At 62.2% G+C, this 25,089-nt stretch overlaps 1 protein-coding gene across 2 annotated transcripts; it reads left to right on the top strand.

Annotated features, from left to right (window-relative positions):
- Positions 1-597: 597 nt before the first annotated feature.
- Positions 598-25,089, top strand: ACSF3 (acyl-CoA synthetase family member 3). 2 transcript variants are annotated; one of them, XM_069456376.1, is made up of 10 exons: positions 598-668; positions 7,010-7,677; positions 8,630-8,785; positions 11,338-11,492; positions 13,330-13,475; positions 16,262-16,374; positions 18,361-18,487; positions 21,455-21,589; positions 22,025-22,136; positions 23,958-25,089. In XM_069456376.1, the coding sequence occupies exons 2-10, from the start codon at positions 7,012-7,014 to the stop codon at positions 24,073-24,075; spliced, it is 1,728 nt and encodes a 575-aa protein (XP_069312477.1). In that variant the 5' UTR covers positions 598-668; positions 7,010-7,011; the 3' UTR covers positions 24,076-25,089. The 2 variants fall into 2 exon arrangements, with proteins under 2 accessions (XP_069312477.1, XP_069312476.1); XM_069456375.1 differs by having other exon boundaries at positions 21,419-21,589.

Below are 25,089 nucleotides of genomic sequence, written 5' to 3'. Positions count from 1 at the left end.
CTCCCCTCTGCTCTCCCTTCCTGAAAATACGATATTTTGCACATTGGACCTCCTGATCGGGCCCACCGACTTTCTTATCTTTCCTCTCCTGCTTTTCATCTCTTGGTCTTTTTGTTCCACTTCTGGGAGATTTCCCTAACTGTATTTCCCAGCACTTCCACTGAGGTTTTTACTTGGACTGATGTAGTCGTAATCTCCACGACCTCCCGTGTCACTGGAATGTTCTTTCTTGGGGGATCTTGTTCTTACTCCAGGGGCTACGCTGTTCCCTGCTGTGTGAGGACGTTAGCGGGTTGTTTCGAAGTTCTCGCTCCTACAGTCCCGGCCCTGCGCTTGCTCTGCTGGTCGTTTCGGCCACATCTCGTGTGACAAGCTGCTCGTGACGCGGAGCTGAGGTCTGGAGCCGGAGCCAGCGCGCCCGACAAAGTTAGCGCGGCCACGACGGGCCCAGCCGGGTCGCCGCGGGACCCACGGCCGGGCCGCCCGGAACCCGCCGCCGCGGCGCCGCGCCCGGAGGGACGCACTTGGGCGCCGGACGCTTCGCGCGGGGGACTCTGTTGGGCGCCGGACGCAGTTCCGGCCCGACCCGGCCTGACCCCGGCCTGACCCCTGCCGGACCCCGGTGAGCGCGCAGCGGCAGCGGAGAACAAGAAGGACCAACCGGCGAGGTAGAGCGCGCCCCCGGCCTCCACGCGCGCCCCCGGCCTCCACGCGCGCCCCCGGCCTCCACGCGCGCCCCCGGCCTCCACGCGCGCCCCCGGCCTCCACGCGCGCCCCCGGCCTCCCCGCCCTCAGGCGCAGGCTCCCAGCCAGCCCGGCCGTCGCGGGGCTGCCGCTCCTGGGCCCCCACCCAGGCCGGGCAGGCGGGGTCTGGACACCGGCCCCGCCACCAGCTGGCGCGCCCGCCCGGCGGGTTGTTGGCCGCCCTGGGCCGCGACTGCCGCCAAGTCCCGCGGGTGCCCCCCTGGCGGGGACGCTGCCCAGTCAGTCATTAGCGTGAAACGTTTTCTGTTGTGTCTAAAATAAGTTCGTTTCCATTTCTCTCGGGGCCTGCAGGAGCCGTCCTGGAAGCGCCCCCGCCCCGTTTTATTTGCTTACTCCGGGTGCGCTGGGGCACAGGTTCGAGGTTCGGTTCGCAGCCCCCGGGGCGGGTGGCTCCTGGGGGCATGTCAGTGCGGGTGTTCCGCAGGCTGGGCCCGCAGCCACTCCCTGCAGAGGGGGGTGGCGTCAAAGAGGAGGTGGTATTTAGGCTGGGCCTGGAAGGATGATGGGGAATTTGCCAGAAAGGAAGAGGGTGAGTGTTAGCAGAAGAACGAGAACTGTGTGTTGGGGGCATTGGTGATTTCTCCGCCCAGGAGTGGGGACGTTTGCGACAGGGGCCCAAGGCTGAGACCTGATGTGTGGGCCGCGGGTGCTCGATGCTGGGCCGAGGACCAGAGCGCCGGGCGCCTGTGCGGGCGCTGGGAGGTTTGTAGCAGAGGAGCGACCCGATTGGTGTGACACGTGGCGCGGCCCGGTGTTCTGTGACGCCTGTAAGGCCAGGCCTCCCTTGTCTTCAAGACAGAACTGGTGGATTAAACTGTGGGTTTGGAATAGCTTGGCACCCTTCTAGGTTATATTTTTAAAATGGTATTTTTTTTCCTAAAATGGATATGGGTTTCAAGCATGTGTTTTTCCCTTTTTGTTTTTTGTTTTTTGTTTTTTTTTACTTGAAAATACTGCTCACAAACGCAATGTGAATGTCTGTTACTTAAAACTATAATTTTGGGCCGGGTGAGGTGGCTCACATCTGTAATCCTAGCTCTCTGGGAGGCCGAGGCGGGCGGATTGTTTGAGCTCAGAAGTTCGAGACCAGCCTGAGCAAGAGCGAGACCCCGTATCTACTAGAAAAAAATAGAAAGAAATGATCTGGACAACTAAAAATATATATAGAAAAAATTAGCCGGACATGGTGGCGCATGCCTGTATTTCCAGCTACTCGGGAGGCTGAGGCAGGAGGATCCCTTGAGCCCAGGAGTTTGAGGTTGCTGTGAGCTAGGCTGACGCCACAGCAGTCTAGCCCAGGCAACAGAGTGAGACTCTGTCTCCAAATATATATATATAACATTTTGGAAACAACTCCCCAGACCACCATGTTGAGCTGCGGACCCTGCACCGCAGGGAGAGGCCACCGCCCCTCACCCTGGTCGAGGTCGCAGGCGAGAGGAAGTGCTGGCGTCCTCTTTGCACACAGGTTCTGAGGGTGGCTGGGTCAGGTGTGTGGGGTAGATCAGGTGCCATTTTATTCATTTCGAAACCAGCCCCCTCCATTTGAATGCAAGTATCGTTCTTATCAAGCAATTTTTGTCCCAGGCTCAATGGTGAGCGCCCTGCAGTGATGGCGGCCGTTTGTTTTCCACTCGGCGTGCCCCTGGGCATCATTCCCTGTGAACTCCGTGAGGCAGGTCTCATGCTCATCCCGCCTTGTAGACGGGAAGTCAAGGCTTAGGTGAAAAAACTAGATGAAAAGAATGACCATTCAGGTCCAGGTCTGCGTTGACTCTAAACTCTGCTCTTGGCTCTGGGGTGGGACGTGTGTTCCGGAGAGGTCCCATGTCTTGGTCTGCTCTGTGAATCTGGTGCTTACAGCACTCAGGGGCCTCTGCCCACGGCTCCGACCGGGGTCTCGCCTCCCTCCGGGGGGAATCGGAGAGCAGCTGTGTTCCCAAATCCTAGAGGACGTGATGTCTTTACCAACAAGAGGCCGTCCAGGCTCACACACATTCCTTAGCTTTTGGCAGGTTCTTGCACATGGCCCCATGGTGACACTGCTCACCTCAGGGGGCTCAGCGTGCTGAGTGACAGGTGCATGAAGTCGGTTGATTAAGAAGGAGCCCCCTGACCGCATTGCCTTTGTTTGGTGGGCAGTGTCACTCCAAGCTGTGCTGCTGGTGGTGAGGGGAGCCCCGCGATCGAAGGGAGGGTCCCTGTGGCTAGAAGGGGGGGGTCTCCGCAGGAGCTGTGGGTCTCTCTGGACCTGAGGTGTTCACAGCCGTCTGCCCTGGGTAGATTTTTTTGCTTGTTCAAGGCAGGGCTCTGATCCAGATGACCTTGAAGACTTGAGCTCCGTACTGAAAGGGTTTATGAGTGGGTGGTTCAGGGTCTCATACCTGAGAGATTTAAGGCTGGTTTCATGGGGCTACCCGTTTCCCACACGCTTGGTGGGAGAGTAAATCAGGGCCTCTTTGGAGGGGACTTTGGCAACATTTACCAAAACTGAAGGGGGCCCAGCAACGCCACTTCCTGGCATCTGTTCCACAGACACCCCCGTGTGAGCACAGCCTTAGACGGGAGGACTTTCCTCGTCGCTGTCATCGGTGCCGAGATGACGTTGGCTTGGCTGCTCCTCGCCCCTCAGGTCCAGGCTTTACTGTCCCTCCCGCCCCGGGTGTCTCCTGGAACCACGTGGGCTCCCTGGGAGCCGGGACTGTCTCATACAGAGCCCACACGTCGTGCCACCTCTCGGATGCCCAGCAATTCAGCGCTCGGGATTCTGCCCAGGGACCTGCACTTTGAGGGCTTTGCCTGGCCTGGCCCGGCCCGTCACTTGGGCAGGTCCGCTGAGCTCTGAGCCTGTGGACAGTCCACTCCTGCTCTCCTGCCACCAGCAACCAGCCACTTTGACGCTGGCCCCATGTCGCAGGGCGAGGGGTTTGTGGCAGTGCCCAGGGGGGGACCCGTGTCTTGGCAGCGGGCTTGGCGTGCACTTGAACTCGCCTTGTCAGAACTTGGTTCCTCGTGGTCTGCCTGGCTCTGCCGAGCCCTTGAACTAGAGGAAGTTGGCGTCTCACCTGCATTTGTCTGTTGTTTTGAGAGCAACAGCTGTAGATAATTATTAATACAAACACCTTGTCTATCCACCTTCCGTAACAAATAGTTTCTTGGTCTTTCTTTTTTGTATGAAAGAAAATACTAATGTTGAAGTTGGAGCATCTTCATTTTTTAAAAATAAATGACATTCATTACACTTTCTTTCTCTGATTACGAAAATCATACATGCTTATGGCGGAGAACTTGGAGAGAATTGGGAAGTGCTAAGAAGAAAACAAAAATTACCCAGCATTCTTGTTATGTTGTGAATTTGGGTGCTCTCCCGCAACTCTTTTTTTTTTTTGAATTATGACTATATTTTTCCCTCAGTAATGTTGCAGGAAGCCTTTCCCATCAGTACAGTGCACGCCGCTCTGCAGTTGGGGTTAGTGGCTGCCTGACACCCATGCGTGTACCTGTGCACGAGTGTGCGTGTACCAGCGTGTGCGCAGCGTGATTTCCCTGGGCTTCTCCTGGGCCAGTTGGTTTAGTTCCAGTTTTTCAACATCGTAAGGAAGTGAATCCACCGGACTGAACATCCCGTATGTGTGTGTTTATGTGCATCTCTGTTTCCTTATGGTGAGTGTTTAAATACAGCCATGGAGCAAAGGGTTTGCGTTGCCGATTTTCAGGGTTTTGGCCGCATGTTCATTTCGAGATGGGGGAGCGTCTTCCCCCATTGCTGAGCGAGGCTCGGCCTCCCCAGAAGCCCGTCGAGGGGCCTGCGATGTGGCCCTGGGGCCGCCAGGTGCCTCCCTTGGGCACGTGTCTTAACCCCTCCCAGGTGGGCTCACCGCAGCCTCCCCCAGACCTGCTGTGAATTTAGGGTTTATGACGACATTCTTAATTTGGGGGTTGTGCTAAAGACACGAGCGAGGTTTCCTGTCTGAATTTGCTGGTGTCAAGTCAGGCGGTGAGTGGCCACCCCTGGTCGGGTTGTGCGAAGTCCCTCTGGAGGCGACAGGCCCTCTCCCCTGTTAACAGAAGCCCTGGCAGGGGAGGGGGGTCCTTCCTGTGCTCCTTTCCCCTCTGCTGACCATCGCCTCCCCGCTGCGGAATGTACGGCTCCCTGTGGTGGCCGGAGCTCCCGAAGCCTGGGTGGGAGGCGGCAGGTGCCTGTCCCCTGAGACCCCAGAGGTGCCCGGGCCCCTGCCTGGGTGATCCAGGGGAATGTGTGGTCGTGGGCGGCTGAGCTGTGGCTGCATTCAGCCCTCCTGCCACGCCTCCCGGGAGCCTCCGCACAAGACATCATTTGGTTCTGACAGTCTTTATTGTTGCGGAGTTTGTTTGTTTTGTTAGATAATTATAAAGCGTTGCGTATAATCTGTTTTTTAAATTAAGAGCAGAGAGCAAAACTGTTTAGTATGTGCAACAAACAATAACACGTTAGTTTTCCCCTGGCGAGTTAACAAAAGAAGGAAAAGTGAGGATTTCTCAGGGAAAGAACATTCTGAGCGTGGAGCAACGGTCCCGCAGGGGCTCAGCGTGGGGCTGGGGGTCGCCCTGCCCTGTGGTGTCGCGGGAGAGGAGGTTCTCGGCCTTGTCACAATGTTGTCCCTTAGTTTGGAATCGAACATCCTCCCCTCCCCTGTGTAACACTATTCAGAATTTACCTGAAGTACATTGAATTTATTTGGTTCTCCTTGGTTTTACCTAGTTTATTTCATTGTTTTTAGACCTCGTGTGGTTTTGAAATCCTTCAACTAATGAGGTTAAATAAAAAGCTGGGGTGTTGGACATTTGGATTTCAAAAGTGTTGTGTAAGTGTAAGCATCTCACGTGTGAGGGTGTCACCTTACGGCTGGCACGTGGGCAGACGCCATCTGTTTGGGAATTTGGGGTGTTAAGTATGAAATGTCCGGTTTCCTGACGTACTGAGGCAGTTGATATCTCTGACATTTCACTTTGACACTTCTTGTTTTATTTTAATTGTGAGGGTACATCAGTCTTTCAGATGCACAGTTTGGCTTGTGATTATCTTTCAAATTTTTTTTTTTAGAGCAATTTTTGTAAAACCATGGATAAGTCAAAAATTCGTGTTATTTTTGAATATGAGTTCCGTTGTGGAACCAATACAGCGCAGACAGCTCAAAATATCAAAGAAGTGTTTGGGAAGGGTGTGGCTAATGAACGCACAGGACGTCGATGGTTTGAGAAGTTCCATTCTGGTGATTTCAATCTTGAAAATGAGCCACGTGGGTGACCTGAGACCAAGGTGGATGATGATGAGCTGAAAGCTGTAGTGGAAGCGAATCCGTCTCAACCTACGCGTGAATTAGCAGCCAGGTTTGACATCACTATTCCAACAATATTGGACCATTTGAAACAAATCGGCCAGGTAAAGAAGCTGGATAGATGGTTCCACATGAATTAAACAAGCGTCAGAAGAGAAATAGTCTCCAAGCTTGCCTGCCTTTGCTGTCACGACATACAGGCGAACCATTTCTACACCGTGTTGTTACATGTGTTGGAAGATAGATTCTTCTTGACAATTGCAGGTGTTCGGCACAATGGTTGGATAAAGATGAAGTGCCGAAACACAGTCCAAAATTGAATATTTATCAAAAAGAGCTAATGGTGTCTGCTTGGTGGTCCAGCGCTGGTGTTACCCACTTCAGCTTCATGAAACCTGGTCAGTCATTTACAGCGGATGTCTACGGCAACCTGTTGGACAAAATGACGAGGACACTTGCGATTAAGCAGCTGAGATCGGTCAATAGAGACAGGCCGGTCCCCTTCCAAGATGATGCTCGACCACATGTCACACAAATGATGCTGCTTAAACCACAGAAGCTGCACTTGGAAACTCTCTGTCATCCACCGTATTCACCAGACCTTGCCCCAGCTGACTGCCACTTCTCCCAGGCTTTGGACCACTTCTTGCCCGGAAAAATATTCAATTCTGAACAAGCTGTGGAAAACGCCTTTCACGATTTCATCACACTGACGCTCCAGGCTTTGCTGCTGGCGTAAACAAGCTACTGTTAGGATGGCCAAACTGGGTCGATAGTTTAGGCGCAGACTTTGATTAATTGTACTGCTCCTTGTTTGAGATAGTAAACTACACTTTTGAGCTGAAATCGGACATTTCATATTTAATGACCTGACATTAGGGACGGACCCAGGTGGGCGCTAACGTGCTGTGCTCTCTCTTCTCCAGCGATGGCCCCCCACGTGGCGCTGTCCCTCCGGCGCCTGGCCTGTGCCTTGGCCTCCTGCCGGCCATCTCCGGTGAGACACAGAGGAAGGGACCTCCTGCACACAGCCCCGGCGGTCCGCGCAGACAGGGCTGCGCCAGTGTTCGCCCGAGCACTGGCCTTTGGGGACAGAGTCGCCATCGTTGACCAGCACGGCAGCCACACGTACAGGGACCTGTACCACCGCAGCCTCCACCTGTCCCGGGAGATCTGCAGGCTCCGCGGCTGTGCCGGCGGGGACCTCGGCGAGGAGAGAGTGGCCTTCCTGTGCTCCAACGACGTCTCCTACGTGGTCGCCCAGTGGGCCTCCTGGATGAGCGGCGGCATCGCGGTTCCCCTCTACAGGAAGCACCCCGAGCCCCAGCTGGAGTATTTCATCCAGGACTCCCGGAGCTCCGTGGTCCTGGCCGGCCCGGAGCACGTGGGGCGCCTGAGCCCAGTGGTCAGGAGGCTGGGGGTCCCGCTGCTGCCCCTCACACCCGCCGTCTACGAGGGGGCGGCCGGGGAGCCGGCGGAGGGGCAGGTGCAGGAGCAGGAGTGGAGCGACCGGGGCGCCATGCTCATCTACACCAGCGGGAGCACGGGCAGGCCCAAGGGCGTGCTGACCACCCACGGCAACGTCGCGGCCGTGGTGAGTGTCGGGCAGGCGGGAGCCGCAGCCACAGCGGGGTCTGCTGCGTCCCCCCCCAGGCTGCGATGGCGTCAGTCTGGGCTGGGTCTCAAGGCCGAAAGCGCTTTCCTGTTCATCTTTCTCTGTAGGGCCGTTTGTGGCGGTCACCGCCCTATGACCCTGTGTGGGATGCCTGGCGACAGCTGGCCATAGGGTGTGGCCACCAGCCGGACACAGGAAGCAGGGGTCGGGGTGGAGCACCAGGTATAGAGGGACGCGGGGTCCCCTGAGTGGCCCCACCAGGACTGGGTGACGTGTTCAGGTCAGGAGGGACGGCTGTGTATGATGGGGGGTACTTGGCATGTGGGATTAGGACCCAAAACCAGGATTTATTTGGGCAACCTGAAAGCAGGTTGCGTTTGTGAACAGCCGCGCTTCCTGTGTCCTCCCCTCCCCGGAGGGGCTTGTCTGGAGAGACGGACTCCTCCCTCCCGAGGAGAGTGGGGATCCCGCTTGCTGCCCCACGGGGACTCAGACGGGGCGTCTCACACGCTCCTCAGTAGAGCCGAGAGTGTGCCCAGGCCCTGCCTCCAGGGCGGATTCCGCGGGAGCCCAGCAGGGACAGATGCTGGGCCCCTCGTGGTGGCCGGGGCTGGGCCCCGAGCCTGGGCGGTGCTGAAATCACACCTCTGCCCGCCTGGGTGCTTGCGAAGTCCATTCCGCCACCCCTGAGCTTGCGGGGACGTGTGGCTCTGTTGGGCGTCCCTGGGGCGCACAGGCCTCCTGGCGGATCCTGGGCATCCACCGTCGTCCCCTTTTAGACTCTGTGGTGGGAGGAACAGCAAAGAGCCGCCGTCTGCTGTTCCTTCCCTCGGCTGGCAGCGAGCGGCGCCCACGTGGGAGTCGGGTCTGCGCGTGGGGCGGCGGTGGTGGCCTCGCGCTCCTGCTCCAGGCTGTGCTGTTGTCCCCACAGGTGACCGGGCTGGTCCACAAGTGGGCGTGGACGAAGGACGACGTGATCCTCCACGTGCTCCCGCTGCACCACGTCCACGGCGTGGTCAACAAGCTGCTCTGCCCGCTCTGGGTGGGCGCGGCCTGCGTGATGCTGCCCGAGTTCAGTGCCCAGCGGGTGAGTCAGGGGCGGGCCCCCGCGCCGCCTTGGGCACAGTCGGCCCCCTTATCCACGGGGGAGACCTCCCGGGACCCCCGCTGGGTGCCTGGAGCCACGGATGGTACGAGCCTGTCACGCGCTTTCTCCTGCACGTACCTAGGGTGAGGCTTAATTCATAAACAGGCACGGTAAGCGATTGACAAGTGATACTACAATAGAGCAACTGTGACAGGGTAAGAGTTGTGACCCCACCGTGCGCAGACGGAGGGCCCCCGCTTCCCGGCCCTGAGCCCCAGGAAATCTGGATCAGGAGCCCACACAGGCTGAGCCTGAGGGATCTGCCCCCTTCCGACCCAGACCCCTCCCGCCGGGCCCACCGCCAGCACGGGGTCAGTTTCCACACGGGTTTGGAGGGGCCAAGCGTCCGAGCCACCGCGGGCAGGGCTCCGAGCTTGCAGTCCTCGGAGGCCCCACAGTGGGTGGCGTCATGGAGAGTAGGATGCTGCTCTCAGCGCCTCGCTTTAGGGCAGCAGGTGCCCTCTGGGGTCACTTCGGTAGATTCCAGGAAGGGCCAGGCCCTCTCGGCTGGGAGTGGTTCCCGGAGCAGCAGCTGGGAGTCAGGTGTTGTGTGTGACGGTGGGGACAGGTCAGCGTCCTTCATCCGCCGGTGCCGTCACTGCTGTTGGACTGTGCGTGTGCTGTCTGTCACTGCAGTGTGACTGCGTGTGCTCTCTGTCTGTCACTGCAGTGTGACTGCGTGTGCTCTCTGTCTGTCACTGCAGTGTGACTGCGTGTGCTCTCTGTCTGTCACTGCACTGACTGCGTGTGCTCTCTGTCTGTCACTTTACCGTGACTGTGTGTGCTCTGTCCCTCCGTAGCTCCAGAGGACTCGCGGGGCCACGTGAGTGCTTGCTCGAGGGGGCCTGGCTGAGACGCCCAGTCCTCGGGTGCAGGGACAGCTTCCCGGGCCGTCCTCCCTCCTGTCCTGCCTGCGCGGCCTGTGAGGAAAGGAGCCTCCGCTCTCGGGCCTGGCACTGGTCCGGTCCGTGTCTGCGCCACTCTGCTTCCCTCTCCGAGCGCTCGTGGTGCTAAAGCAAGCCCTGGGTGGGCAGATGGCGGCCCTGTGCCACAGGCTGTTGCAAGGAGCCCAGGCGCCGGGGGGTGACGCTGAGCTTGGGAGATGGTGTCACTGTCACGTGTGATGGTGCCAGGCCGTGCAGGGTGCCACCAGGACTCCTCAGGAAGCAGTTTCATCCCGCAGCTCTGCGAGCAGGGTCAGCCGCACCGGACACACAGACGGGACGCTGCCGGTGTGGGGTCCCGCCTGCCCCGTCCTGACCCGCACTCCGAGTTGCCCCCGTGCTGCTGTGGCCTCTGTGGCGGGCGTGGCTGGGTCATGTGCTTTCGTTGCCCTTTGCTTGGGTGTTGTGACGTGGAGTCCCCGGGGCTGACGAGCCGCTGGAGCGTGTTGGTGGCTCCGCTGTGCCAGCCCCGCCAGGCCATGACATCGTCCTTGCCCTCGACACTCCTTCGCCGCCGCGGCCCGGCCTTCTGACGTTTATTACGTGAGCTGGTTTCCTGTTCTTGGCCTTCGTTTAAACAGAATCGTAGAGTTTGTGTCTCGCTTCTTTCTCTGACATGTTTTTAAGATTTATCCAAAATCTCAAAATTTATCCAGAACCGTACGGAACGCACGTGTCAGAGGTCAGTCCCTTTTCTTCCTGAGTCCCGCAGTGGCGCCTCCGATCCGCTGTCGATGGGACTTTGGGCTTTTCCAGTTCGTGGGTTTCCGAATAAAGCTGCTGGAACATTCTCGCACAAGTCTCTTTGCAGACGGGTGATTTCATTTCTTCTGGGTAAACACCAGGGTCGCGTCGCGGGGTCATCGGTTAGCATCGTCTAACTTTGTAGGAAGCAGCCAAACCGTGCTCCAGGTGTCGTCCGTGTCTCAGTCCCGTGGGCAGCGTGTGAGAGCAGCTATTGCTGCGCACGCGTGTCTGAGCGTGGTCCCACTGGTGGGTGCGTGACGCTGTCTCTCTGTCGTCGTAAAATCTGCGTTTCTCTGGTGAGTGATGATGTCGGACACTTCATGTGTTCATTGGTCATTCACACGTGTCCTTTCATGACGTGACTCTTCGAGTCTCTTGCCCACGTTTCGGTTAGATTATCTGTCCGTTGCTAACCTGTGGGTGTTCTTCATGGATTCTGCGCAAGGCTCTTGTCAGAAATATATCCGTGAGTCTTTCCCCCGGCTCCGGCTTGCTGTTTCACTTCTCTTGGACAGTCTTGGCAAAGAGTTTTAACTTGAATCACGCTAATTTGGGACTGGTAATGGTATCTGCCTGTCCAGTTGCTGCCCCTCCCCACGGGCCAGGCACGGTGTCCCTTACAGGGTGGCCCCGGGGGAGGGGTCCGTGGCCTGGGGCAGCCCTTTCAGCTGGGGCCGTGTGGACGTGTCAGTGTCACCGTAAGGAGAGGCCCCGGTTACGAACACGGCCAGGGACCGGGAAACACCTGGCACCGCGTTGGCTTCCTTGTCTCTGACTGGACACTTCCTTTTTTTGCTTCAGGTTTGGGAAAAGTTCTTAAGTTCTGAAACTCCACGGATTAATGTATTTATGGCAGTGCCTACAATCTACACCAAACTGATGGATTACTATGACGAACATTTCACCCAGCCACACGTCCGAGATTTCGTGCGTGCAGTGTGTGAAGAAAAAATTAGGTAAATGAAAAGAGCCCGCTTTCCCGCTCAGAAAGTCCTTGAGGATCAGCTTGTACAACTTAATTCTAGTGACTCGGTTCCACTCGGTTTTAGGAAGCTGTGTTTTTCATCCCCTCCAAACGATGCATCCATACACCTCTCTCTGTCGATCACTATTTGTATCTGTAGATTCTGTCTTTGCGTCCATCTGTCCATATTCAGTGTCTGTATCTCTCTCCGTCTGTCTGTATCTGTCTGTGTCTCTCTGTCCATCCACTTCCTGTCTGTCTCTCTGGCTTCCCTGTCTCTGTCTCTCTACTTTGCCGTCTCTCTGTCTGTGTCTCTGTCTGTCTCTGTCTCAACCTGCGCTATGGTAGGACCCGGGCACGGACAGAGGACGACAGACCGACCCGCGCTCGTGCCCGGCTCCCGCCTGCTGTGTGTCCCTCTCCCCGACGGGCACGTGCTGCCCTGCCCTGGCTCCTGGGCAGACACCTGTCCCCGCGGTGCCAAGCTGGGTCTCTGGGGTCACTCAGCGGCGCAGTTTGCTCTGCGTTCCCTGATGAGCCTGCAGACACGGTGGGTTTCTCCTCCCTCTCTTAATCGACGTGTGACTCGCTAACTGGGAGGCGCAGGCGTGAGCGTGTAGCTCGGTGAATCCCCACACCCCTGACGGACCCGTGTTACCAGCAGAGGCCCGGGTGGGATGTTCTTCCTCTTCTGCAAGCGGGACAGGTGACGGGGCAGCACCCAGCAGGAAGCGAACAGGCTCCCGCTGGACGGCAGGGACCTTGAGTCCCGCTCAGATGCGCTTTGTGCATCGCTCTGCTCCCTGTCTGCAGAGACGTCCCGCGGCACTCGGCCCGTGCTCTGCCCTGGCCGCTCTGGCCACCCCCTGAGAGTCCAGGGAGGGACCCACCCCCTGTGGACACGCCGGGGGCTGGGCAGGGCCGACAGGGCGTCCAGGGCTCAGTAGCACGTTTTGCCGCATCTAAAGAACCAAGGCAAGAGCGAGGCAGTGGGGGAGCATTGGGGGGTTCTGGCGACAGGTTAGGAGACTGGTCAGCTGGTCTGGCTGTGGGGGGGCACTGGGTAGCACCCCGCAGAGGGGACACAGTGGCTGGCACCACTCGGCTCATGCTGCAGACAAGAGGGTCTTCCCTTCTGCACGTGGCAGCTCAGTGAGGTGCCGATGGAGAGGAGGCAGGAGCTCACGGACGTGACATGAACATCCTGTCCTCGCTGTGGCCCGCGAGCCTCCCCGAGCGTCGTCTGGCTCGGTGGCGCTCAGCTCCTGGGGGTGCGTCTGGCTCCCGGCTCCTCAACGTGACAATATCCACAAACTAAGGGTGTTGTCTTTGTTAGTGCCATTATCGCTGTTTTTTAGGATTGTTTGTGAACAGCATATTAATTATTTGCAAAGAGTGCTACCAAAGACTCTAAAAATATTTTGTTGTCTTGATTAACCATTCATCCTTTTTGAAGACCTATTTTCATTCTAAAATATACATAACATTATTTTTCAAAAAATGAAGTTAGGTTTTAGTACACTACAGTTTTTATCAAGAATTTTAAAATGTATTGGCCGGGCGCGGTGGCTCACGCCTGTGATCCCAGCAGTCTGGGAGGCCGAAGTGGGAGGATCGCTCGAGCTCAGCAGTTCGAGACCAGCCTGAGCAAGAGCGAGACCCCGTCTCTAGTTTAAAAAAAAAAAAAGAAAAAGCATATTGATGCTGGGTGAAGGACGCTTCTCGTGGGCTGTGTTTCATTGTATCGATACGTACACAGAAGCGTCGTGTTTGCATGCGAGGGCCCTGCGCTCTCGGAAGCTGAGGCTGCCTTTGGTTGTGCTGCGTAGGCTGATGGTCTCGGGCTCGGCCGCCCTGCCCCTGCCCGTGCTGGAGAAGTGGAAGGACATCACGGGGCACACCCTGCTGGAGAGGTACGGGATGACGGAGGTCGGCATGGCCCTGTCTGGCCCCCTGAGCGCCGCTCGCCTGCCAGGTAGGAGCCCTTCCCGCAGCGGTGCCCCTCCCCCGCTTGGCCCTGAGCCCTCAGGTGGGCCAGTCTCGGCCCCCGGGACAGGCCAGCAGGCCAGGAGAGCCCTCTGGGGCCCTCGCCATCTGCTACGACCCGTCCCCTCTGGGCAGGTGTCCAGGGCAGGGTGGCAGGGACGGTGCCCTTCACACAGGCGCCTGCCTGCATTACCCGCGGGTGCCCAGGACACGGGTGCGGGCACGTGTTCTCAGGGCAGAACGCTTTGATGGCCGCCGCCCACTCCAGACACGGCAGTGGCGGGGCCTCCCAGGGGCATCGAGTCCAGGTGCCACGCCGTGCCCGTGGCGGGGGGAGAGACGGTGGGCGTGGTGGGCAGGGGCGTTGAGTCCACTCCGGTTTGTCCAGGGCAGAGGCAGGCGCAGTTTGGAAGTGAGAGTGAGGGGAGCCCGAGCCTGTCCCCGAGTCCACACTGCCACCTGCTCACACGCAGCGCAGTGCTCGTCCTTGGGGGGGCAGCTCAGTGGGATTAAAAAGCTCCATCATCATCAAGGCGGAGAGGCAGGCGCCGCCTCAGAGACCCTGTTGGCAGCCTCCTGAGCCGCGTTTCTGGAGCAGCAGGGTCGAAGCGGGGTTTTCCCCACGTTCTGGGCTCTGGTCTAATTCCCAGGCCCCGCTGGCTCTGCCTGGGACGGTCTTGACCTCTGAGTCTGCGGGTTTGTTTCCAGCTCTGGGCTGGCGGAAGGGCCAGGGAGAGAGAGAAGCCGTGTGGAGGGTGAACGGTGCGTGCGTTGCCGTGTCGGCCTCCCTGCGTCCCCGAGACGAGGGGCCGTGCGCGTGCTCACTCTGACCGCAGCTGAGGTCGGAGGCCCAGCGTTGCAGGGACTCCCGGCCTGTCGGCTGCTTCCCTCCCTTGGGTCCAGGCACCAGGACGGCGGCCGTGGGCCCGTTAGCTGTCTGGGGAGAGCTCACAGCCGAGCTAAGAGCGACGGCTGTCACGAGTGACGGTGCCATCCCCACTGCTGTGACAGGCGGCCGCTCCCTCGGGCTCTCACGGCAGCGTCGCTGCGCCTGCTTCTTGCTGTGTCCAGACACTGTCCCAGAACCTTCTCGGCCGAGGCAGAGGGTCCGGGCAGCGTGGGACGGCCACGTGCCTTCCCCACCCGAGGCTCCCATTGGTCCCACGTCCCCCCTGTGTTCCAGGGCCGAGGGGCAGCTTGCGGCCGGCGGCCCGGCCTGCTGGGGCAGGAGCCCGGGCACAGCTCGAGGCCTGAGCAGGTGTCTCGCGGCTGACGGGGGCTCGGAGGGAACGGGAGCCGGGGCAGGTGTTCGTGTCTGAGGGACGGTGCGTCCCGCGTAAGATTCTGAACTCCAGTTGGAGAAGAGCTTCCAGATGGAACCATCGCGTCTGCTCGACGGCGGGAGCCGCGCTCAGGGAACTCTGTCTCGGGGGCTTCAGGAAACCCTGCGGCAGCCTCGCGGGTGATCAGTCGGCTGCCGTGTGGAGTTTCCTGGAGCTCGGGCCGTGCCTCCCAGCACTGCACCCCGACCTCGTGCCCGCGCAGGAGCAGAGCAGCCGCTGCAGCAGGGAGTGCAGACCCGGCCCCGGCCGGCGCGGCGGTCAGCTCTCCCCCCGCCCACGCAGCCTCGCTCTTCCTCCCACTTATGTGCTCCGCTAGCGCCGTGTCCTGGGCCGTTCACACACAGGCAGGTTGCAGGTGACCACAGGCTGCGGTCACAGGAGCTGAAGCCACGGTCCGCCTGCCACAGCCGGGCCATGAGACAGGGCAGCAGGAGGCTCGTGGAGCGCGGCCTGGTGTCCCAGCCGTCAGAGCGGCGGCCCTGGCCGGGTCCGGGGGCAATTTAGTGCCACATGCTCATCAGCCAGAGCTGGAGCCCCCACCCAGCCACACTGCGTGTCCCACAACATGCGTGTCCCATGCTATGCATGTCCCATGCCATGCGTGTCCCATGCTATGTGTGTCCCACAACATGCGTGTCCCATGCCATGCGTGTCCCATGCCATGCGTGTCCCATGCTATGTGTGTCCCATGCCATGTGTGTCCCACAACATGCGTGTCCCCTGCTATGCGTGTCCCACAACATGCGTGTCCCATGCCATGCGTGTCCCATGCCATGCGTGTCCCATGCCATGTGTGTCCCACAACAGCTGGGTGACAGTGAGTCCTGCCCCAGCACCTGGTGTTACACGACCAGGTCACTGTCTGAAAGCAGCCTCCACTGTCCCACCAGGGGCCCAAGCCACGGCCAGAGCGGGGCCACCGCGGCCCTCACATGTGCCGGGCGGGGCCTCACCTTTCCCGGTGTGAGGTGTGACTGTGGCCACATTGGGACGGCTCAGGTGGGCGGATACACTGAGCAGACCCCGGGTGCCTGGTAAGTGAGGCGCAGTGGGGCCGTGGGTGAGTGCTGCCCCAGCCTGCTCCGTCCCTGGCCCCCGTCAGTCCCCTCACAGACGGCCCCGGGGTCGTCCGGGTGCGGTGCCGGCGCCCCCCGGCCAGGCAGGTGTAGCAAACACGGAGCTGACACTGGAGGCTTCTGGAATCACTTGGGAAGTGATGTGTGAAGCGTTCGGAACCTGCCCGACGCACGGCGAGCTTGTGACCGCCTGCCGCGGGCCGTCACTGTGGCGTCACCCGGCCTCTGTGCACCTCTGGCACACGCGGCCTGTGGCTCCCACACGCACGAACACACAGGAGCCCACCACGGTGCCCGCGCCATGTGGGGGGTCTCTCCTCCAAACCCCTCTAACCCCACCTTCTTCCCTCCTGCAGGTTCCGTGGGGACCCCGCTGCCCGGGGTGGAGGTGCGCATCGTCTCTGAGAACCCACAGAAGGAAGGCTGCCCCTACGTCATCCACGCCGAGGGGAATGAGAGGGAGACCAAGGTAGGCCACGCCTGTCTGCGCTGGTGGGGTGGGCGGCCCCCTGCCGCAGGGCTAGAAGCCCACCCAGTGCGGTCGCACACGCCGTCTCTTCCCCGAGTCCTCACCAGCAGGCCCAGCCCTCCCGGGTGAGGGAGACGCGGGCTGGTTGCTCAGGGCGGTCGCTCCTGTCCCATCCTCGCCCTGCCGGTCCCCTGCCTGCTCACACCCTCCCCAGGCGTGGCCCACCTGGCCCCTCCCAGCAGCACTGTCTGTTGGGGAAGCTCCGACATGGTCACTGCGGCCTTGGCCAAGGGACAGCCCGAGACAGAAGAGCCGCGTCCTTGCAGACGGGCGTCCTGCTGACAGTACTGACCTAGCACAGCCGCACCCAGCCCGAGCCGACACTGACCCCTGACCCCCAGGGCGGGTGTGGCGGATTCGCCGAGGTACACAAGCTCCCGGACACACTGCTGCAGACATCGGCGGTGGCTCCGAGCTATGTGTCACTGACGGTGACATGGGTGCGAGACGTCGTCTTGTCTCGACGAGGGTTTCAGCAGCTGAGGGTCTGCTCTTCCGGAAGGACCTCAAGTCATGGAGAAAAGTTTGGGGATTATTGGGAAATGGAATTTGGATTTAAAAGGACATTATTCTCTCTGAAGCCACCATCCACACTAGACACTACGCATACTCGATGACGTCACCCTGAGAAGATTTTGGAAGATCAAGGAGTTGCGAGTTCTCGTCTCAGCTGTTCCTCCTCTGTGGCCGGCTCGGCCACCGGCCTCTCCCGAGGGTTCTGAGGCCCCGCTGTCGGCGTGAGCCCCTCGGGTAGCACTGGACGCCGCGGCTGGAGGGGCGGCCGTGGCTGGACGCCGTGGCTGGAGGGGCGGCCGTGGCTGGACGCCGTGGCTGGGGCACACCAGCGGGCTGTGCAGTTCTGTGAAAGGCCGGGGTGGCGTCAGGAAGCTGGCGTCTGGTTCACCCACGGAAACGTCTCCCCAGGCCCCACAGCAGGCCACACCCCGTGTGGAGGTGCCTCCTTCAACAAGTCCCTGATTTTTCAAAATGAGGAGATGAGTCCTCTCTCTGATGCAGGACATTCCAGATGGCGGGTGATGGGCCTCAGTGAGCTCGTGGGTACCAGCCTCCCGGGTCACGGTCAGCCGCTGTCGCAGTTGAGCACAGAGGCCCCACCCCCCTTACCTGTGGGCAGGGGCCTCGGCTGGTGTCTTTGCGGGACTTGCCCTGTCAGGCCTCCCCTGGCTCACGGTCCCCTCCTGGGATGGCAGGAAGCCCCGGCTCCGTGTCACGTAAGGCCTCCCTCCCACCCGCCGTGGTCACAGTGGAGGAGTCCTGGGATTCTGTGCCTCCTGCGACCCTGTCAGGTCCCGGGTGTTTAACGGGAGCCTCTAGTCATTCTTGAACTCTCGGGCCTCACCTGGCCTCACCACGGAATGTTCCCTCTTTCCATGATGCCATGCAAAGCAGTAAGTGTCAGACGGCCCTGGGTGGGCGCTGCCAGCTCTGAGCTGCCGCAGTCGCCGTGGGCAAGGCCGTGGGCAAGGCCGTGGGCAGCTGCTCTCCTCTGTGCTCCGTGGTCTGAGAAACGCCCTGAAGATGGGACTTGGGCACAGCGCTTAGAAGGGGACAGAGGGCTGGTGTCCAGCCCGGGCCCTGAGCTCTGAGGCTGGGGCCAGTGGCATCTTTGGGTCTGGAGAACACAGTGAAAGGACCTGCTTTTCACAGCTGCTTTGAGAGCAGTGAGGTGACAGACAGCTCCCAGCGCCAAGGACAGCGGGGGACCTGAGCCCTGGTGTGACCAGGTTCTGCCTGGGGAAAGCTGCGTTTCTGAACCATTTTCACAGAGTGTCGACTTCAGAAAGCGTGTGGCCCTCGTGGGCAGACAGCGGCCTGCGCCGGCCCGTGTGGGTGCACAGGGTGCGGGCGGAGACCCTGCCGTGGGAGGCGGGCGCCCAGCTCCAACGGCTCGTCTCTCTCCCACAGGTGACCCCAGGGTTCGAGGAGAAGGAAGGGGAGCTGCTGGTCAGGGGCCCCTCTGTGTTCCGAGAGTACTGGGATAAACCGGAAGAAACTAGAACCGCCTTCACCTCGGACGGCTGGTTCAAAACAGGTAGGACCCAGCTCCGCGGGAGTGGAGAGGGCGGAGCAAGAGTGTGACTCGGACCCCAGGTTAAGTCTGTGCTGGCGTCACCGAGCTGCAGGTAGAGGGTGGGGGGGCCGAGTCCCCGCTGAGCGCCCAGCCTCCCGCCAGCCGCTAGAAGGGGGCTCCGCAGGCCCACGTCCCTCAGGAGCCGGGAGCCCCCCTGCCCGCAAGGAGGCTCCCACGCGCCTGGCCGCCCAGGGGACAGGGCCCCCACCTCCTAGGTGCACCCTGACTCTGCACCAAAGGCCCTCGTCTCACCCCCCCACCACGCGGCCTGCCTCGCTTCGTAAACCTTCCCCTCCCCCCACCCGGGGTCAGAAGTCATCTTGCTGTGACGTGAGCCGTTGTGGTCGGTCCCTAGTCGCGTCACCCCCAGGTTCGTGCGCTGCCTCTGTGTTGTGGCCCGAACAGGCCTGTGGGGAGTGACCTGTCGGCCAGACCCAGGGAGCCCGGCCGTGCCGTGGTCAGGGAAGGCGCTGGCGCCCCTGAGTGCTGGCGGGACCCGCCTGCCACCCTCGCGCTCCCTCCCCAGACACAGCCCAGGGCTGCCCTGCCCACGTCCTCTGAGAAGCTGGCAGGACGCGGCCATGCGGCAGAGACGGGAAACGTGTGTAGTCGGCTGGGCTTGCCCACTGGGCTGTGTCTGGAAGGCGCGGCCAGGACGCCGCTCCTGACGGTGGGATTCGGGTGGTTCCTTTTCTTCTCTCTCTGTCTTGTTTGGTTTGGTTTGGTTTTTGCCTTTCTATATTTCTGAAATTTTTGTGTTGAACATGCATTATTTTATAATAACCTTAAGGTGATATTTTACAAAAAGAAAGGCCTATTTCCACATCTGAATATGCTCCAGCCCAGGGCGGGAAACGTGGCTGCTCCCTGCTCTCCTGTGGGGCGCAGAGCCCAGGAGGCCGCGGCAGCCGGGACGGGCCCGTGAGGGTCCCGAGCGCATCGGAGGAGCGGCCGTGATCTAGGGAAGGGGGCAGCGGCCTGTGGCCCGAGAGGCTGCAAAGCTATGCTGTGAGGCTGGTGTCTGGGGGTGTGTGGCCACCTGTGCCGCCTCCCCCGGGGAATGTGGGGCCGCATGGAGACCCCTGCAGCCTTAGGGTCGGGGGGACCCAGATGCCCAGAACTTTGTGAGCCCTGTGGAGTGGGGGCCTGGGGAGAAGGCCAGAGGGAGGGTCCTCTGCTGAGAGGTGGGGGCGCCGAGCGGTCCTTCTGCCTCCCCTGCCGGTCCCATCCCCACCTGCAACCCCAGAGCCCTCGTGGGCTCTCGCTCGCCCTGGGAGTGCATCCTCCTCCCCCTCTCCGCCCACAGCCGTGGTCAGCAGCGCGCAGTCCCGTGGGTGGCCGTGGTCAGCGGCGCCCAGTCCCGTGGGTGGCCGTGGTCAGCAGCGCCCAGTCCCGTGGGCAGGGGGGCAGAAGCGGTGGCAGGTGTGGCCTCCAAGGTGCCCTGGTCACTCTCGCTAGGCAGGCGCGTGGGGCGTCTCCGAGGTTTGCAGGGCGAGCGATGTGTGAGTCCCCAGAATGGGCCAGTGCCCAGAAACGCACGTCTATGGGGTGGGGGACGGGTGGGGGCCTGGAAGCCCAGGGGACCTGCTCCTGCCCCGTCTGCTGCTGGGCGTGGCCAGTGCGCAGCACACCTGCCCGGGGCCTCCTAGCGTCCCAGGAACGCAAGTGGATCCTGTCATGAGCGTCCCTCAGACGCAGAATGGAGGGAATCCAGACTCCTGCGCTGGTCTTGCTCTCGCCCAGCCCCCGGCAGCCCTCGGGGTGGTCCTGCCTGGGAAGCCTGACCTGCTTTGCCGCTCTCTTATTTTAAACTCAGATAAAAAGCTGCAGGTTTTTTCTCTTTGAGAGCTCAGGAGCCAAAACCCCACGGATCTTGCCGGCAGCAGGGCTCCCTGGGCCGCCGGGGGCCGCGGTGCAGAGTGGGGGCAGTCGCGCTGATGAATATTTCAGCTGCGAAGGAAAAGCACGCATTAATTATTGTAAAGAGATGTCTTTAGGAGAAAGCGATTTTGAAATTCAGTTTAATTTCATTGTAATGTGCTGCGAACAGGAAGGGAGTGTGTGTGTTTAATTGGCTCTCGGGGGCAGGGCCTGGGAGCCGCACGCCTTTGTCACAGGCCATTAGCGACACAGGCTGCATAATGAGAGCCCGCAATCAGCTCACAGCTGCCGGCTCCTGCAGGGAGAGCATGATATTAAATAGAAATCAGGATAAATTAAACTTAACCCTTCCCCGGCCAGCCCCCCCTGCCACGCGGATCCTGCCGTGAGCTGCCGGCGGGCGGGCACCGAGGAGGCCGAGTACGGGCTGGGTGAGGGGAGGTCGCCCGCGGTGACGCCGCCGCCCCCTCCGGCCCGCGCTGCCTCCTTGCAGGGCCCACGGGGGCCGCCCTGGCGCCGCTCCCTGATGGGCAGAGTGACGTCTGCAGCCTCTGACCTCCCCGGCCCCACTGCGAGCGCCTGGCTCACCTGCTGCCCGGGCGGGTGGACGGCGCTTCCAGGGGCCCAGCGTCCTGGGGGTTCCGTGGCCCCATGTTCCGGCCTCGGCCGGGCAGGTGCTGTGACCAAACAGTGGCCCTTCTGCGGGCTGGCTTGAGGGCAGTGGGCCAGGAGAGGGGCTGGGGGGTCTTGGAAGGCAGCAGGGAGGGAGCCCCATGGCGTGACCCCTTAGCAGCAGCCTCAGGCCCCGGAGGACCCCGGGAGCCCACGGGCGCGGGCAGGAAAGGAGAACGTATGGTCGAGAAGCCGCCTGGGGAGCGAGGACACGACGGCCTGTCCCCAGCTGAGCGTCAGCCCTGCCGTCCCGAGGGCACGTCGAGGACAGGACACAGGCCACCGGGCCCGGGCCCAGCCCAGTGGGCTCCACACCCCACACCCCTGCTGGGCCCGCAGCTTCCCTCATGACCACACGCGCACGGGGTTCCTCAGGTGACACGGCCGTGTTCAGGGACGGCGTGTACTGGATCCGCGGCCGGACCTCGGTGGACATCATCAAGAGTGGGGGCTACAAAGTCAGCGCCTTGGAGGTCGAGCGGCACCTGCTGGGCCACCCCAGCATCACAGGTGAGCAGCCAGGCCGTCTCCGCGCGTGAGTCGGGGACAAGGCGACACTTTCCTACCTGCCCCCGGGACCCCCTGCCCTGGCCACAGCACGAGGGGCTCTGCCAGAACCGTGGGGGCGACACTGCCACCGCGCCCACAGCCAGATCCAGCCCTGAGCAGGACGCGAGTCCCGTGTGCAGAGTCCACTTGCGCGTGGCTAGCGGGCGTGTCCGAGGCGGCGTGGCCCCGCACAGACAGCCGAGTGGCAGGAAGGCCGAGCCCCAGAATGCCCAGCCCCCGACGGGCGCTTGGGAGCTGCCCTCACCCCTCCCTACAGGACCCGCCAGCCCCACTCGGGGTGACGCAGCGTCCCGAGGCCTTGCTGTGGGCACCTCCACGACTGCGGCTAGACGTCACCCAGGTCCCCAGGGCCCCATCCTGTTCCTCTGTCCTCAGATGTGGCTGTGATCGGAGTTCCAGATATGACCTGGGGCCAGCGGGTCACGGCTGTGGTGACCCTCCGAGAAGGACACTCGCTGTCCCACAGGGAGCTCAAGGAGTGGGCAAGGTAGGGCACCCACGGGGCCGGGGCCGGGCGAGGTAGGGCACCCACGGGGCCGGGCGAGGTAGGGCACCCACAGGGCCGGGCAAGGTAGGGCACCCACGGGGCCGGGGCCGGGCGAGGTAGGGCGCCCACGGGGCCGGGGCCGGGCGAGGTAGGGCGCCCACGGGGCTGGGGCCGGGCGAGGTAGGGCGCCCACGGGGCCGGGCAAGGTAGGGCGCCCACGGGGCCGGGGCCGGGCGAGGTAGGGCACCCACGGGGCCGGGGCCGGGCGAGGTAGGGCGCCCACGGGGCCGGGCGAGGTAGGGCGCCCACGGGGCCGGGGCCGGGCGAGGTAGGGCGCCCACGGGGCCGGGCGAGGTAGGGCGCCCACGGGGCCGGGGCCGGGCGAGGTAGGGCGCCCACGGGGCCGGGGCCGGGCGAGGTAGGGCGCCCATGGGGCCGGGGCCGGGCGAGGTAGGGCACCCACGTGGCTGGGCAAGGTAGGGCACCCACGGGGCCGGGGCCGGGCGAGGTAGGGCGCCCACGGGGCCGGGCGAGGTAGGGCGCCCACGGGGCCGGGGCCGGGCGAGGTAGGGCGCCCACGGGGCCGGGGCCGGGCAAGGTAGGGCACCCATGGGGCCGGGGCCGGGCGAGGTAGGGCACCCACGGGGCTGGGCAAGGTAGGGCACCCACGGGGCCGGGGCCGGGCGAGGTAGGGCGCCCACGGGGCCGGGGCCGCAGCCCTCTCAGAGGTGGAAGTGAGGAGGCGGGAAGGGTTGGCCACGTGGACCCCCGGGGACGCGGCCTCTGCCCCCCACGAGGCGCAGACCTGGAGACCCGGTCTCGTGCCGGGTGGGGCGGAGCACTCTGGGCCTCCCGCCCCACAGTCCGCTCACAGGCGACCTCTGAGGTGGCAAAGCTTGTGCTCCTGAGCCCTCTGCGGCCCTCGGGAAGGTCTGTCCTGGTGTGGGGAGAAATCCCCGCTCGGGACAGGAGACTCTGTGGTCGACCCGCAGCTGAGCCTGAGCCACGGCCGGCGCCGGGTGAGCAGGCACAGGGGCCCTTCCCGCCCCACCTGTGCGCCCTCCTGCCGGCACAGCCTCTCCCCTCCCGCACTCCGGGGCGGACCCCCAGTGCCGTCCCTGCCTCAGTCCTGGCTCTTCCTGTCCCAGAGCCCCTGGCACCCGAGGCCAGCACCCTCCACTGTCCCTCCACTCGGCCCCGCCAGGCCCCCCCTGCAGACGCACCCCAAAGCCCCCAGGGCCTTTCTCCACCTGTCCCGGCAGTGCAGGGTCCCGCCTGAGCCTGAGCAAGTCCTGGGTCTGGCGAGACCCAGGAGCGAGAGCTCGGAAAGGAAGCTTTTAGCGTCACCTGGAATTTTCTCCTCCTGTTCCCTCCCCCACCTCCCTGCCTCCCCTGCTTGCTGCCTCCTCAGCGCTAAGATATTTTTGGCTCGTCCGACATGATTTCGCAAACAGTAGGAATCCTTGTTTCATCAAGGGCAGCGCAGCTGGGCGATTACGGATCCCCGGGATTTGCAGAACCGCAGTCGGTGTTAAACCCTGCGGTCTAACAAAGGCAGGGAGGAGTCTACTTGGCCGGTCGCTGCTTTCATTAAACAACTACTTTGTCGAAAACAAAAAAATAGGCATCACGTACTGAGAGTTTCAGGGTGTGAGCAGCAGGAGCTGGAGTCCAGGCGCTCCGCGGGCCTGGCGTCCTCGGACGGGGACTGCAGTGCCCGGGACACCAGGCCAGGTGCGCCCAGCTCTGTGCTCACGGGGCCCTGGGCGCCTGCGCGGGCAGCAGAGCTGAGACTCACTCAGGCTGCGCTTGTCTCCGCAGAGGCGTCCTGGCCCCGTACGCCGTGCCCGCCGAGCTCCTGCTGGTGGCCGAGATCCCCCGGAACCAGATGGGCAAGGTCAACAAGCGGGACCTGGCCCGGCAGCTCTACCCGGCCTGACCGGCCGCAGGCCCGGCGAGGACCCCCTCGCGGCAGACACGCCCTTGGCACCCGGCGCCTGCGAGGGCCTGGCAGGGGCCAGAGCCCCCAGATCAAGAACTGCCCGTCTGGGCTGGAGTCCCCAGCCCTAGGCTGACTGTCACATGGGGCGGTGGCCCCCGCCACCCCCACAGCTGCTCGGGCACCCCCTCTCCTGAGTGCCCTGAGGTTGCCGGGCTCTCTCCAGGGCAGGTCCCGGGAGGGTCCCAGAGGTGTCACCGAGAAAGGAAACGAAATAAAGACTCCGTGGGCGGAAACACACACGTGTCCCGTGCTGTCTGCCCACCCGGAGCACACACCCTCCCTCAGCCGAGCAGCCCACGCTGCCCGGTCAGAGCAGGAGCAGGTGCCTGGGGCTTGGCCAGGCCCCCTGAGTGGCCTGGGGCGGGCAGGGTCGGCTTGGGGACAGAGCCGGCTCTGACCCCAGCCAGACCTCTGGGAAGCCCGGCCTGTCGCAGGCCCGAGGAACAGCGGCAGGAGCCCCGATGACCGGCTCGTCCCCAAGGCCACAGCTGCAGTGCAGCCCCTAGAATCTTGGATGCCCCTTCGTTGGTGGCCAGGGTGAAGTCCCCTCCGCCTCCCCCTTACCTGCGGCTCCACGCTGTGGGGACGTTCCCGCCGGACAGTGGCAGTCAAGGAACCACCTTTCTCCCAGGCGCCCAAGCCCAACACCCAGAAGGCCTGAGCCCTCTCTGCCTCAGTTTCCCTACTCTGTGAGCTGAGGCTCTCTTGGGGCAGCCGTCTGGGCCCTGACCAGACCCCCCACCCCAAACAGCACGTCACCAGCAAGTCTCGGCCGGGACCCCGAGGACGCCTCACACTCACGTTTCTGTGACGGCAGATCCACCTCCCTGGCCTGACCTCGGACGCTGCTGGTCACCGACAGCTGTTTGAACACGTGATGTGACCACTGCCCCAGGGTCCCCTCCTGCTGGGGAAGGACCCTCCTCCCCTGTCTGTGGGGCGGGATCTTTG

This window comes from Eulemur rufifrons, chromosome 23 (genome assembly GCF_041146395.1).
Source record: "Eulemur rufifrons isolate Redbay chromosome 23, OSU_ERuf_1, whole genome shotgun sequence".
NCBI lineage: Eukaryota > Metazoa > Chordata > Mammalia > Primates > Lemuridae > Eulemur > Eulemur rufifrons.
The sequence above is the reverse complement of the archived record's forward strand: the minus strand, read 5'-3'. Positions and strand labels throughout refer to the sequence as shown.

What these genes read in the sequence shown, in the direction of transcription:
- ACSF3 (XM_069456375.1), top strand. Translation starts at nt 7,012, where the DNA reads ATGGCCCCCCACGTGGCGCTGTCCCTCCGGCGCCTGGCCTGTGCCTTG. An exon ending in CCGAGTTCAGTGCCCAGCGG is followed by an intron (nt 8,786 to 11,337) that starts GTGAGTCAGGGG and finishes TTTTTGCTTCAG; the next exon opens with GTTTGGGAAAAGTTCTTAAG. An exon ending in GAGCTCAAGGAGTGGGCAAG is followed by an intron (nt 22,137 to 23,957) that starts GTAGGGCACCCA and finishes TTGTCTCCGCAG; the next exon opens with AGGCGTCCTGGCCCCGTACG.